General features: G+C 31.0%; 1 protein-coding gene across 1 annotated transcript in view; it reads right to left on the bottom strand.

The window, feature by feature from the left end:
• Window positions 1–1256: 1256 nt before the first annotated feature.
• Window positions 1257–16681, bottom strand: part of LOC134685607 (deubiquitinating protein VCPIP1-like) — a 24556-nt gene continuing 9131 nt past the window's right edge. Inside the window, exons 9-17 of the mRNA XM_063545510.1 lie at window positions 12897–13030; window positions 12094–12254; window positions 11350–11496; window positions 10233–10361; window positions 9093–9456; window positions 8189–8379; window positions 7546–7836; window positions 7019–7249; window positions 1257–6516 (exon numbers count right to left, since the gene is read on the bottom strand). Coding sequence (XP_063401580.1) covers window positions 5944–6516; window positions 7019–7249; window positions 7546–7836; window positions 8189–8379; window positions 9093–9456; window positions 10233–10361; window positions 11350–11496; window positions 12094–12254; window positions 12897–13030 — 2221 coding nt within the window. The 3' untranslated portion in view covers window positions 1257–5943. The remainder of the gene's footprint in view (window positions 6517–7018; window positions 7250–7545; window positions 7837–8188; window positions 8380–9092; window positions 9457–10232; window positions 10362–11349; window positions 11497–12093; window positions 12255–12896; window positions 13031–16681) is intronic.

Genomic DNA, 16681 nt, shown 5'->3' with positions numbered 1-16681 from the left:
AATTCCTAAACTGTTAGGACCAAAACTCACAAAATCAACACCAACCTTCATTTTGTGGTCATAAACCTTGTGTTTAAATTTCATAGAATTTTTATTCACTTATACTAAACTTATGGTGCGAAAACCAAGAAAAATGCTTATTTGGACCCCTTTTTGGCCCCTAATTCCTAAACTGTTGGAAACAAAACTCCCAAAATCAATCCCAACCTTCCTTTTGTGGTCATAAACTTTGTGTCAAAATTTCATAGATTTCTATTTACTTAAACTAAAGTTACTGTGAGAAAAACAAGAAAATGCTTATTTGGGCCCTTTTTGGCCCCTAATTCCTAAAATGTTGGGATCAAAACTCTCGAAATCAATCCCAACCTTCCTTTTGTGGTCATAAACCTTGTGTTAAAATTTCAGAGATTTCTATTCGCTTATACTAAAGTTAGAGAGTGAAAACTAAAAGTATTCTGACGACGACGACGCAGACAAAGTGATTGCAATTTACGACGAAAAATTTGAATGCGGTCTTATAAAAACATTTATTACAATCATAAACTATCCTGGATTTTTACCGAACTTGGACAGAAGCTTTTAACAATCAAAAGATAGTATTCAGAGGAATATTTTTTTTCCTCGTTTTTGTTGAGCCTGAGATTAACAGCAAAAGTAGGCGAGATACTGGGTTCTGTGGAACCCTTGCAATTTTTTTTATATATTGACTTGTTTTTCCTGCTTGCATTGTTTTACATAAGTCATTTTAAGGCCCTTAAAAATTTGCTTTCAGATGTGTGAGACAAGGCTCCACTTTGAAGGCCATACTTTGACCTATAATTGTTAACCTTTTATACATTGAGACTTGGATGAAGATTTGTCTCATAAGCACTCTTACTACATCTTCTTATTTAAATTGCACAATATCTTGGAAACTATCCTTTGACACTTTCATTGTGATACATCAATAATTTAATTTTGGATGTAACACGTCTTCTGATTGGCTATGAGCCCATAGACATAATTTAGTCATGTGACCGTGACGTCATCAACATTTTTTCATGGTTTTCTACGGTTTAAAATGGAATTAAAAATTAAATTATAAGAAATGACTGTAATATTTTTTCTGTCTATTTGAAATAACATAAAAAATGTGGTGCACACTGTTAAATAACCCGCTACACGCGTTATTCAGTGTGAACCAAATCTTTTATGTTATTTCTTCATAGACAGAAAAAATATTACAGTCATTCCTTAAATAAATATATACTCAACTATGCAACACTATTCCATGATGAACTTTTTTATTTCAATATTAGAAGCCACATCAAGTCAATACATGTAAACATCTAAAGACTTAATGGTTTACATATTAATTCTGTTTTCATACTTATATATTAACAACATAATGAAAATAAACAAAAAAACTAAACAACTAGCACTAATAACTGTAAATGACATCCCAAAAAATATGGTGACACCTTTTTTCCATTTAATTGAACTAAATTTTAAGAAATATTTTAAACATTTCACCTATTTATACATGTTTTAAAAAAAAACAAGAATGTGTCCAAAATACACAGATGCCCCACTTGCACTATCATTTTCCATGTTCCATGGTCCGTAAATATGGATAAAAATTTAATTTGGCATTAAAATTAGAAAGATTATACTATAGGGAACATATGTACTAAGTTTCGTTGATTGGACTTCAATTTCATCAAAAACTACCTTGACCAAAAACTTTAACCTGTAACTCCCACTTTCATTTTCTATGTTAAGTGGACCGTGAAATTGGGGTAAAAAGTATAATTTGGCTTTAAAATTAGAAAGATCATATCATAAGCAACAAGTGTACTAAGTTTCAAGTTGATTCGACTTCAGCTTCATCAAAAACTACCTTGACCAAAAATTTTAACCTGAAGCAGGACGAATGGAAGCACGGACGGACGAACAGAGGCACAGACCAGAAAACATAATGCCCCTCTACTATCGTAGGTGGGGCATAAAAACAAAGATTTGATATGGTTAATGTATTGACATTAAAGCTGCAGACATACTGATACAACCATCACAAACTTAACCTTTTACAATACATGACAGTAGTAAAGGCTTATTTTCATTTAACATCTCTCCCCCTTTATCTCAAGTTTTCTTGCTTTTTCAGTCTATGATTTAAAGTTTTACAGATTAACAACTTAAGCCTGAAAATTATTTTCATTGTGAAATCACTTTTTTCATTTCACATTCTTGTGATCCTTGTAAAAAGCTATGTTGACATCTCCTATAAAGATTTAAACATTAATTATAGGTTTATAAGGTACTTATGTGAAACATTTTTGCAGTTAAAAAAGATAATCTTTGATTAAATGCAGCCTTAATAAACAATGTTTTTTTTTCCACTTATTATTCAGATTAATATCAGGTCAGTCTAGGAACTGCGGAAAGTGTCTTACATACATGCCATTACCAAACCATAAATGACCTAGCCATGCAAAACAGACAAATGTATAACACATAGAGTAATATGGCACAACTTATGGTTATAAATATAATTGCCAGCTAATTTCTATTAATGTAAACTTTAATTTCATATATTAACAAATAATATCTAGTTAAATATAAAAGAAAGATGACAAACTGAATACTGTAAATACAGAAATTATTGTGTGCATTTGTTATTGCAATTTTGTCATTTTAGATTTTATTCTCTACAATTTATAGAAAAATCCGGTTCAACTCATATGAAATATTTCAAAATGTGAGTTTAAATTATTGCGTTTACAATAAAAACCTCGCAATAATTTCTGAATTTACAGTCCTGTTAATTCAGAAATTTTGCATGCCTCTTCTATTTTGATTTTGCAAGATAAATTATTGTTATTTCTGGAAATTTTGCATAAAAACAATGCTTTCAAAATTTTAATTAAATTCAATTTTGTATTTTTGAGAAAACTCACCTGTCCCGATTTCTCGCAATAATTCAGAACATTGCAAAACTTCAAAATGTACAGACATGAAAGGTAGGCTATACTAAACTTACATACTTTCACATTGTTGATGTTGATTCATAAAAAAAAAATATGCTTACCGGCATGCAGGTTCATTAAGATGTTAAGGGTTTACTCAAGTAGCATTATGTCTGAAAATGATATCTCTTCATCATAACAGAAGTTGAAAATTAAATTTGAGCATTCCAATAAAAAAAAAATTTGAAAAAAAATGTTAATTAGAAAGAATCATATCAGTGGACAGAATCTAGTCTTTAATTTTCTAACAATGCAATGGACATACATCTCCCAATGCTAAATATCTCTTTCAGGTCTTGTTCTATGCTCATTTAAAATGGGTAGTCATTATTTTTGTCAATATCTTTATTCTGAGCTGTAGCAAATCATGCCTAATCATTTAAAAAATATCATAAAATTATTTCCATTTTATCACAAAAAATTATCTCTTTTAGTACAAAACATCCCTTTACTGATTCTGATTTTTTTCATGAACCAAAAATAATAAAAAAAAAAATGTTTTACAATTTATTTGTACAGATACATTTAAAGTTTATTTAGAAGTTTTTTTGAAGATACTATTGAATTCCATAATCCAACTCCAACTACAACTGAGTTGTCTATTTTTAATTGCAGTGTTGTTCAAAAATACAAAGCCAACAATATTCAGTACATTCAACATCCAAATAATTAAAAAAAATATTTGTTGCCCTTTAGACATCACAAAAAATTAAAAATTAAACACACAACCATATAAAAACACCATCAGTATTTTCAATTATCATACAAATGTTACAAAAATATATGTACATTGTTCAACAATCGCAATCATAAATGTTTAAGATTTTGATGTGAAGTTATAATTATTTGTGCTTGAAAATTCAAGTTGCCATTAATATCTTTCCTGCATGAAGGTGACATCACTTCCCTCTCTTCTGTAATGAATGTTAACAACCAGTTAACTACCTGGTAGTAAAAATAGCAGGTATAAATGAAACAAGAGGCTCTCAAGAGCCTGAATCGCTCACATGTTATGTTTTGCTTAAATCTTTCATCAATGATCATTTTGCACACTTTTCTACATATTATTTAGTTTAGTGATATTTAAAAAAGACAAAATCATCATTTAGTTAGTGAGTAAATTTACGAAATGAAATGTTGAAATAACAAGTGAAACTGCAAGCTACTGCTCACTGATGATACCCCTGCCGCAAGTGGATAATTTAAAAATTTAAATAGTGTAAAGATATGCAAGTGTTCGGTAAACAGGAAATTATTGAGTGATAAATCTGAAAACACATAACACAGTATTGCAAACTTATATAAATCCTGAAACCAAATTTCAGAAATCCTTGTATTGTAGTTCCTGAGAAAAATGTGACAAAAACTTGTTTATCATGTGTAAGATAATACAAGTGTTTGGTACAGAGGAAGTTGTCGATTGATGAGTCTGAAAATGCATCAAACGGTATAGCAGACTTATATAAACCCTGAATCTAAATATAAGAAATCCTTGTATTGTAGTTCCTGAAAAAAATGTGAAGAGACGGACGAACTGACAGACAAACAGAGGCAAAACAGTATACCCCCCTTTTTTTCAAAGCGGGGTATAGTTAAACAATTTAATACAAGGATATCAATAAATGACTATACAAAACAGAATAACATGTCAACTTCAATTGATGTTTTAAGTATGATTATTTTATTGAACAACATTTCTTATAGATTACTATTACTAAACTTGGTGCAATTTGAGAAAAGGATATAATAATAATAAGATGTGGTTATATATGATAGCCAATGAGACAATACACCACCAAAGATCAAATGATGTAAAAAGTAAGAAACTATAGGTCTTTATACAGCCTTTAACAATGAGCAAAACCCATACAACATAGCATGCAATAAAATGCCATGAAATTTCAATTTTATAGAAAAAGGAGCAAGAGGTATATTTAAAACAGATTGAATGTCTGTTATAATGTTAACAAAAAAATGCCACCTACTGTTTTATATATTAAAGCTGTTATCCTTTTATGTTTGATACATTTAAAACAAAGAATTATACTTGTCAATAAATAATATAATTTTTTTTAAAAAGCCCATTACCTTATAGTTGACTAGAAAGAGGGGATCTTGTGAAAATAGATGATAATCATTGAGTCATTCAAAACAAAGTTAAATTTTTAGTTTGATGCTTAAATATTTAAAAAAAAATTAAAGTGTTACTTTTAATAAACCTTGAGTAATATATATGGATCTAAAAATTAAAATGTCTTAAATGGAAAACTATGATACAGTCACTGTGATATCTGTAGAAAAATCAATAGTTTTATCAATTAATGCAAGCATGATTTAAAAATAAATTTGTAACTTCTTCTGAAAAAATATTTCTCTTACATGTACTTTTAATTTGTTATCTATTCTTCAATGTTTTAAAAAATCACAAAAAATAAAGTCACACAATACTGATAAATCTATATATATCCAATATTTCAAAACAAAAACAAACAAATTTCTCTCTTATATGCTAAATATCAATGTATTGTTTATTAAATTAAATTATTATTTCAGAAATATATGACTAACCCAACATGGCATCTCAAATGAGCACCAGCACATATATGAAACATTGAGCACTATCTATTTCAAAAAATAAACCTATATTAATTTTTTTTATATAAGTGTAACGAGGCTTAAACAATGGAGGCAATTATAGAAAACAATAATCTATGCATGTATTTTCAGACACTTCCTCAAAGAAGTTAATAAACAATGTGAAGTTTTCTGAAATCTAACACAATAATAATTTCTGACATAATTATATGCTGAGACTTGAAACAGATAAAAAATCTACAATAAATTAACATACTTTAACATCATTTACATATAATACATAAACATTATTTACATATATTACATTAAAAGCATTTACATATAATACAGCACAATTCTGCTATGATGTATCCATTTCTTTGTCTCTGTCAGTTTTGGTCTGTGCAGAAAAGCCTGATTTGGCACTATCTCTCTCCAGCTGTGTATCTGTAATTAATTTGTTATTTTGTGTTATTGGATCTGGTTGACATTTACTTTCATCTATTTTGAGTTCAATGTCTTGCTGATCAGGTGAACACACAGACTCATCTCTTCCATCACTAGAAACAGTTTCAGGCTTTATTTTAGTGTCTGCTGAAAGAGATCCAGCACAACCTGAATTTTCATCGATTTTGTCAACTGCCTTTTTGTCCTCTACATGCTGACTCAGAGAAACAGCAGCAGACGCACTATCAATTCTGATGGCATCACACTGTTCTTTGTCTGACCTATTCACACCAGTATCAGAACATTCCATATTGACATCCATTTTATCACTATCTGTGGAATTTATAGCACTATCAGATGTTACACCTCTGTCTGTTTCTGATTCAAACACTGTGTCAGACATAGAAGATATTGATGGTACATGAGACAACATATCACTGCTACATACACTGGACTTCATTCTTTCTTCACTATCTATTCTCTCCATCTGAATCAAACACAAAAATTTTGCCTTATTGACAATTTAGATTATGCAAAACTAGTCTGTAGATTTAATTTTGATGATATCATGTGTGAAAAACACTTATATAATAGTAATAGATATAGGAAGATGTGATGTGAGTGCCAATGAGACAACTCTCCATCCAAATAACAATTTAAAAAAAAAAGAAGAAAAAAGGGAATAGAACTTTGCTTTTTTTCCAAAGCTGTGGCATGATTGTCAAAGAATTTAGCTCACTGAATCTAGGGCTGTCATAATCTTGCAATGAGGTGACTTTTTGCTAGTTATTGGAAGGCTTGATTGTGACTTTGCGATGAAGAACAGCAATAAAAGAACTGTTTCTTTAGTTTTTGGGGTTTATGCTGTGCAATAAATAAGCTTAGCAAACCTTCTGTTTTATAATGCAAAAATCAAAATTTTTATTGTTTGGAATGATTAAAGGCCTATGTTGGGTCTCACTTGAAGCAGCATTTACATTTAATAATACCTCTTTATTAATATCAGCTATATCTTCATTCATTGTTTCTTCAATACTTTGGGCCAGGTCTTTAAACAACTGAAAGTTTTCATTTGATTGGTTAACATTTTCTGAACTAATAACACTGTATCCTGGTCCCAGTTTCTGGTACCCTGGTGACTGTACTGCAGGTGCATCTTCCAGTATTTCTTCTGATTCCTCACTAATGGATTCCTCATGTCTATCAGGATCACAAAGGTTCTGGAATAAATACAAAAGCCATTTTAAACCATAAATGTGAAATACGTTTTACAATTTATTGATGTGACTATTCCCTCATAGAGGTTTATATACCTATCATGTTCTTTAAAGCAGATTAATCACAGTATAATTTTTTGATCAAAACTTTAACAACTTTAACAAGATTAAAAAAATTCCATAACAGTAATTGACAATTTTATTCTACTTGCTTGACTGGATTGACTAGATTGAGTAATATAAAGCAATAATTATTTTGTTTCCACCAGGATCACAACTGGTTTATTGATTTACTTTACCTGAAGTTTTCGGACTTGGTTATGATGATGATGGTGCCCTACTGGTTCTGGCAGATCACCAGGCATTCGTTCAATTTCAGCTGATCTCATAGAATGACCTTGACCTGCAAACGCTTGCATTCTGGGACTGTGTCGACCAACAGCTCCACTACTACCAAATCTAGCTTCTGCCAATTTGCCTGAAGCCACCATTTCTTTTACCTTTTCTTCAATTCTTGGTTCCACTTGGAAATGTCCATGAGGTTCTAAACAGAGTTCTAATCTGTCATCATGGGAATTATATCTAAATACCTGAAAGAAAAAAAATATGTTTAACTTATTTATCAATGTATATTTAGTCAATGCAGAAGAAAATTTTGAATAATCAAATATTCTCTTCACTGCACTGAATCTGTAAAATCTTCTTATCACAAATAACATATACAGTGCATATTTGTTGAAGGCTAAACAGTGACTTATTGTTGTTAACTTCTAGGTCATTAGGTCTCCGCTTAAGAGTTGTCTCATTGGCAATCATACAACATATTTATATTTTATAGTTGTTCTAAAACCCTCTGCTTAATTTAAAGGCTAAATATTAAGAGTATCTGTATCAATACATTATTTTAATTGTTTGTCTCATTTTCTAATTTTCAAAACTTACCTTTCCTGGTAGAGCAGGCAGCTGACAATGTTTACCATCAACAAGACCTAAATCTCTCTCCATCTGTTTATAAAACAGACCTCCTACTGAGAAAAGGTGGGGCATAGTTTGAACATATGTCCAAAGGTCACGACCAGTAACAGTGGACATAATTGCCAGACTAGCTATTGAGGAATCCAGACTATCATTTACTAAAAAAAGAAAAGAATTATATTAATGCATTTTATTAAATGAAATGTCAATATTGATTTAATCATTTAATGATTTGCAAAGTTTACCACAAGTGTTGGATAAGACGAGGGTCCAAATAATATCTAATGGTAGATACTGCATCAAGGCTTAACATGCTTTGGTTTTGTAAAGTCAATTCTTTTTCTGTCTACCTATTATGGTGACAAAATAAAGTTGCAATTAAACGTTTTAATTATAATTTTATGGATAAAAGTAACATGTGAATAAACAGCTGCACTAAGAGCGCATGATAAGCCTGTTGTCTTGTGTGTGAAGTTTTAAGCAATAATCATAAAATCATAAATCATTTTTGAGATATGGTGCATCATGTGAAAAAAAACACACCCCTGTTTGAGTCCTGTAACTCCAAAAATTTCAATATTATTTTCACCAAAAAGTATACAGATTGCTTGACCATCACAAAAAACAACTATGTTAGTTTCATGAAATTTGGATAAGTGCTTTTCAAGTAACAGTGAGACACGTGGACGCCGGACAGACAGCAGACATTTGTATAACATAATATGTTCTGCCAAAATTTTGACAGGCGTATAAAAACTATACTGATTTCAGATGTTTCTTCATCAAATTGATAAATGATCTTTTTATGCAGTATACTTCTTGGCTTAAAATCCCTCAAAATGAAGAATGAATCATATCTTATAATGTTTACCTCCTTCAGTTGCTTTTAATGCCCTTAACAATGCTTCTTCAGTGCTGCCGTGAGCATCTTCCTCAAAACTGCTCCAAGCTCCAAAATTTCTGTGAGCGCTAGGTACTTCACTCACTTTGGTCTTATCTCTCGTTGAAACTTTACGATCAATTTCCATGGGTACAGATTTGTCAGGTAATATTTCAACATTTATTTTATCACCGTGAAGTAATGGTATGGTTTGCTCTGCATTTTCAGGTTGTTTTAATTCTTTTGGTGGAAATCCTGTCCTGAGCCTCTGTCGTACAGGAGAAACAGTAACCTGCTCAGCTATCAGATTTTTTAGCTGGTCATAAGTTACTTCCCCTGGTAAAGTTAACATAATCTACAAGTAAATACAAGTAATTGTAAATTAAGTTTTGAATTATAGAATTTACTTCATATTAAAATAATGAACTTTCTAATAAAGACAAGGTAGAGTGGCCAAGTGCATATATAAGGAAGAAAAAATTACATACATTGTACAACCAAAGCAAAAATTCTGCTTCGAAATCTGCATCAATTCTATTTTTGAGTATGTTGCAGTAAAATTTTGGGAGAAAGTAAGCATTATGAATATTTCCTTTTCTTCTGAGTATATAATTCACATCTTATGTCCACAGACATTAAATGTATGTATGTATGAGGTTAAAAGAAAAAGGTTCTGTTTCATCTTTATGGTTGAAATTAATTGTTTTATCGAATACTTCTTTAAAGTTTCACAAGGGCTTTATTAAAGTGGTATTTAACACCTCGACTAAAATTAATTTGGCACGTGCAATTTTCATAAAATTTTGACAAAATATTTACTTTGACAATTTGACAAAAATATAAAAATTTCAAAAAGCACGCTTTGTCTGAAAAATTTCATTGGATACATAGCAATTTGGAAAAGACTCATTTTTACATTGAGATGCTAAATATTTTCTTAACAATAGATTGTGTTTAAAACGTTCAGCTGATTTTACAGAGTTATCTCCCTGTAGAGTTATAGACCACCTTAATAGAAAATAATGGTGACCAGAAAAAAAAAAATGATCACACACCTATTTAAACTTGCAGTCATATAAATATATATCTACATAAAAAAAAATGAAAAGCTTGCATTATGTATTAACTTACCTGTCGACCATCAGATGTGGCTATCTTTACTTTTTTCTCACCAGTGTGTCGTGGTGAACTTAGTTTTGAAGTTGTCATGGTGACATCTGTGGTTGTTTTTGATTGCATGCCTGAGTCTAATGACTTGGACTGCAAAATCAAGATTAATAAACATAAGAATGTTAATGATTGCTCAATTGATTGATTGTTGGTTGCTTAAGGTCTGGTGGGAAATATTGACAAAACTTCAGAAATTTTTTAAATCAAATAGTATGACACATTCCCCATTTCCATTCTCAATTTTATATGTTCAGATGCCTATGCTATGTCTGGAAGATTGTCAATGATTAATGGTAGATATATCTAATTGTTTGTCTCTTTAATAATATTTGGTGTTGATGATAGATTTTGATAGTCTTTGTTAATTTTTCCCACTACTTGTTTAGAATAAGGACTTTAGTGTTTGACATGTTGTGTAGATGCTTGTCTATTGATTAAGACTGTATGCTGACTTCTAGCTTTATTTTTTTTATATTGTGCCTCATTGAAATACTCTCATCTCCCTTTACTCATTATGCTTAGAAATTGGGAAAAAAAGTGTGAAACATTCACTCTCTTGAAATCCAATATATATAATAAGTCAATTTTCTTGATGTTACATGCCTAATAATGATTTTTTTTCTGAACAATATAACCGCTACTGTATTTTCCCTCCTGTGACATCACACAATAATAAATGCTATAACATATAAAGTCATAAACATTTGATGGGTTTGTGAAAAGTAAAATCACAAAAATACTGAATTTCAGTGGAAATTCAAAACTTGAAAGTCCCTAATCAAATGGCCAAATCAAATGATAAAACACATCAAACTAATGTACAACAACAGTCATATTCCTGACTTGGTACAGGCATTTTTAAATGTAGAAAATGGTGGAATGAACCTGGTTTTATAGCGCTAAATCTCTCGGTTTTATAGCGCTAAATCTCTCACTTTTATGACAGTCACATCAAATTCCGTTATTTTTACAACGATGCATGAAGAAAACAGACATAATGGTTAAATAGTCAAAATATGGTTGTGAGTACTATTGACATCATACTCTTACTAAAGTAGAACATCAACTGTATACAAACCTTTTTAGGACTAGATTTTTGTTGTGAGGTTGCTGCTATTTCTGCAGTCTTCTTTTGTTGATGTTTCTGGGCTTCTGATGTTATCCTCTTCTTAACCTGCTTTTCTTTTTCACTCTTACACAGCTCTTCTTTATGCAATGTCTTGGCCTAAAATGAAAAAATAAATATAAGTACATATATAAACGTTTTTTTCATATACCTTTAAAATAACATATACCATAAACATGGTACTAGTGAGTTTTCTTTGTACCTAACACACTAGATTCTACCTAGGTATACAAACGATTTTGATCATTATTTTTTTTCTTGTTGCGCCTAACAAGTGATATGGAAGATGTCTACAAAAGTTTAAACAAAAGCAATAGCTGATAATCATATATTTTCAGTTTAAGAAAAAATGCTCTACTCTTTCAAATTTCCAACTGTTCAATTGATTGATCATATATTTTCTGTGCTGCCAGTTCTGTTAGAATTAATTTAGATTTAGTGCAAGTATGTAAAGATTAATTCTATTTGATGGGTATTCTTTCCTGCAAACTACCGATAATTTTAGAAGCTGTATGACAAGACCAGTTACTGTAACTTTAGATACTGCATAAGTCTATACTGCCTCAACTTTAAGAGTAAATGTAGATGCTGTATAAATATTTATCACAGGTCCAGTTAGGACAATATTTGTTATGCTTTATAAGTACTTATTGTATATATTGATAGGACAACTGTATATCATACACAAGTACTTACTGCATGCCCAGTAAGAATGATTTTAGATGCTGTATCTGCTGAGAAGTTTTCATCACTATATGGATTGACCACAGATTTCTCAGGATCTTTTTTCTGTCCAGCAGTACGACGTAGAATAGTATTCACAACCTGTTGGACGAGTCGTTCACTCCCAAACTCTCCTGTAATATGAATATCATAGAGTCATATATTCTGATAAAAAGCCAACAGTTATTGTATATATTATCTTTAACATTTTGAAATGAAGAGTTCAATGCCAATGGGTTTATAAAGTCATTATGAAAATTTCTCAGATACTCTAAATGGTCCCGTAAATAAGTTTTGATTGCTAATTTTTTGCATAACAAGCTAACAAGATGTTTTTGTTGACATTTGTTTTTTGGACCACAGAAGTAGTTTCTTAATACTAAAAGTATTGAAGACTTGATCCTTTTGATAAGCCACTATTCTAAGTACCACATGTTTAGATAGTTTGTAAGATAAATTCTGTACATAGTGTGCTCTCACCCCATATATACTGCATTAGGTCACTAGCACACTATGTAATTAATAGTATACAGCCTGTGATAAACAAATAAGATTGGGACACTATTTACTAAAGGTTTAGACTAAAAAACATGATGTATTTGGTCCAATAAAATATTATTCAGTGCAATAAGTGTTGGATCTCTAAAGGATCAAATTTCTAGTTCACCACTTGAGAGCTTACCGCAATGGTTAGCTGTGCAGGATAGATATTTGTACATTGTTCCAGTGTTTTTTTTTAATATACATATGGGGACAATCTTATTTGAATAATTTACCTGGGAAATGTTTTTGAACTAGTTTTTGTGCTACTGCAAACACATTACTGTTAAGTGAGTCATCAGATTCGTACTGAAACCACATGACCTTTTCTGCCACAACCTCTCCATTCCACTCCATACTAATGGGGAATCTACAAAGAGTAGGATTAAAACATAATAAAACATCGATTAAAATAAAGGCTACACAAAGGCAAACCTTGTCTAACAAACTAATTTTATTATTGGAAGTATTTGTATATGGTCTTGTGTTTATATAAATGTATGCCCATACAGTTATTTTGTTTTGGGATTTTGAACTCATGGGAACAAATGGGAATATAAATAAAGGTAAAAGTAGTATACCGCTGTTCAAAACTCATAAATCCATGGTCAAAAAACAGAATTGGGGTAACAAACTAAAACCGAGGGAAACACATTAAAAAAATAAAATATAAGAGGAGAACAACAAAACAACACATAAATGTAACACACACAGAAACGGACCAAGCATCAGACAAAATCCCACGAGAATAACAAATATAACATCACAAGAGTGCACACGCTGAAATGTCTCGCCTTCTTTACTAATCATTGATATTATGTTGATAGACCGAAATATAAAGCTTTATTACAACTGTCACATAAACTCAACATTTACCAAGAAAATGAACATTGATCAATGAACCATGAAAATGAGGTCAAGGTCAGATGAACCATGCCAGGCAGACATGTACAGCTAACAAAATAATACAACAAATATAGTTGCTTTATTGCTTATAAATTAAAAAACCCAGACCAAAACACAAAAACTTAACACTTAACACTTCACAGACTGTGAAAATGTGGTCAAGGTAAAATAAAACCTGTGTAACAGACATATAGATCATAAAACATTTCCATACACCAAATATAGTTGACCTAATGCATAAAGTAATAGATAAAAAGACCAAAACTCAAAAACTTAACTTTGACCACTGAACCATGAAAATGAGGTCAAGGTCAGATGACAACTGTCAGTAAGACATGTACACCTTACAATCATGCCCTACACCAAATATAGTAGACCTATTGCATATAGTATAAGAAAAACAGACCAAAACACAAAAACTTAACTATAACCACTGAACCATGAAAATGAGGTCAAGGTCAGATGACACCTGCCAGTTAGACATGTACACCTTACAGTCCTTCCGTACACCGAATATACTAGACCTATTGCTTATAGTATCTGGGATATGGATTTGACCACCAAAACTTAACCTTGTTCACTGATCCATGAAATGAGGTCGAGGTCAAGTGAAAACTGTCTGACAGGCATGAGGACCTTGCAAGGTACGCACATACCAAATATAGTTATCCAATTACTTATAATAAGAGAGATTTTAACATTACAAACCAGATGCTCCGCAGGGCGTAGCTTTATACGACCGCAGAGGTTGAACCCTGAACAGTTGGGGCAAGTATGGACACAACATTTAAGCTGGATTCCGCTCTAAATTTGGATTGTGATTAAATAGTTGACACAGCATAGGTTTCTGACACAGAATGAATGTATTCAAATGAACTTAAAATTTTTGTTCTCTCTTACTCTTAGAGCAATTCACTATGCTGTTGAATATTAATCCTCTCAAAAAAATGTTTGAAGAAATTTTCTTTTTATTTATGAAATTTCAAATGAGAAAAATTGAACCCAATTTTTTAATCACATCCCCCTTTCCCTTATTCCAAAACTAATTTCAATTAAAATATTCTAATGGAGTTTGCAACAATTATTACTCATTTAAATACATCATAAAATGTTAAGATGTAAAAAAACTGCTTGTTATCACTGAATGGTAAAGATTATTTAAATTTATCAGTTGGTAGTAAAAAGTGAATATACATTGTATATTGTATATAACAAAGATTTAAGTTGATTCTGGACAAAGAAAGATAACTCCAATTAAAAAAAGTTCTTGCAGATATTTCTTGCTTACTTTACTGGACAAAGAAAGATAACTCTTAATTAAAAAAAAATTTGCTATTTCACAATATTGTGAAATTAGTTATTTCTTGCCATTGCACAATACTTAATATAATAATTTTAGATCCTGATTTGGACCAACTTGAAAACTGGACCCATAATCAAAAATCTAAGTACATGTTTAGATTCAGCATATCAAAGAGTCCCAAGAATTTGATTTTTGTTAAAATCAAACTTAGTTTAATTTTGGACCCTTTGCACTTTAATTTAGACCAATTTTAAAACTGGACCAAAAATTAAGAATCTACATACACAGTTAGATTTGGCATATCAAAGAACCCCAATTATTCAATTTTTGATGAAATCAAACAATGTTTAATTTTGGACCTCTATTTGGGCCAACTTGAAAACTGGGCCAATAATCAAAAATCTAAGTACATTTTTAGATTCAGCATATCAAAGAACCCCAAGGTTTCAATTTTTGTTAAAATCAAACTAAGTTTAATTTTGGACCCTTTGGACCTTAATGTAGACCAATTTGAAAACGGGACCAAAAATTAAGAATCTACATACACAGTTAGATTCGGCATATTAAAGAACCCCAATTATTCAATTTTGATGAAATCAAACAAAGTTTAATTTTGGACCCTTTGGGCCCCTTTTTCCTTAACTGTTGGGACCCAAACTCCCAAAATCAATACCAACCTTCCTTTTATAGTCATAAACCTTGTGTTTAAATTTCATAGATTTCTATTTACTTATACTAACGCTATGGTGCGAAAACCAAGAAAAATGCTTATTTGGGTCCCTTTTTGGCCCCTAATTCCTAAACTGTTGGGGCCGAAACTCCCAAAATCAATACCAACCTTCCTTTTGTGGTCATAAACATTGTGTTTAAATTTCATTGATTTCTATTTACTTTAACTAAAGTTATTGTGCGAAAACCAAGAATAATGCTTATTTGGGCCCTTTTTTGGCCCCTAATTCCTAAACTGTTGAAACCAAATCTCCCAAAATCAATCCCAACCTTTCTTTTGTGGTCATAAACCTTGTGTCAAAATTTCATAGATTTCTATTGAAAACCAAGAAAATGCTTATTTGGGCATTTTTTGGCCCCTAATTCCTAAAATATTGGGACCAAAACTCCCAAAATCAATACCAGCCTTCCTTTTATGGTCATAAACCTTGTGTTAAAATTTCATAGATTTCTATTCACTTTTACTAAAGTTAGAGTGCGAAAACTAAAAGTATTCGGACGACGACGACGACGCCAACGTGATAGCAATATACGACGAAAATTTTTTCAAAATTTGCGGTCGTATAAAAATCTTAACTTTTTTTTCAAGTAGTCACTGAACTATGAAAATAAGGTCAAGGACATTGGACATGTGACTGACGGAAAGTTCGTAACATGAAGCATCTATATACAAAGTATGAAGCATCCAGGTCTTCTACCTTCTAAAATTCAAAGCTTTTAAGAAGTTAGCTAACGCCACCGCCAGATCACTATCCCTATGTCGAGCTTTCTGCAACAAAAATTGCAGGCTCGACAAAAACCAAATACATGAATTTGGGATAGACAAGTACCGTGAAACATCTTATCACAATGTGAATTTACACTCAACATAAAATATTTCATTTTACATCCAACTTCAACTGATTTTTCAGTATTATATGCAAATTATCCACATTTCAAGTGTATCATGTGTATAAATAATCCCAGTATCAAGGTTCCCAAAATTGAAACTGTAATATAGTAAAAAGTTATTCCCCTTATGGCTGTTCTAGAAATTGTCGAAAGAAGTTTATTTTATACTACAAATTCATGCTTAGTGTTTAA

The sequence above is a fragment of the Mytilus trossulus genome, chromosome 9 (genome assembly GCF_036588685.1).
Source record: "Mytilus trossulus isolate FHL-02 chromosome 9, PNRI_Mtr1.1.1.hap1, whole genome shotgun sequence".
Classification (NCBI taxonomy): Eukaryota; Metazoa; Mollusca; class Bivalvia; order Mytilida; family Mytilidae; genus Mytilus; species Mytilus trossulus.
This window is presented reverse-complemented; position numbering and strand designations above follow the sequence as displayed.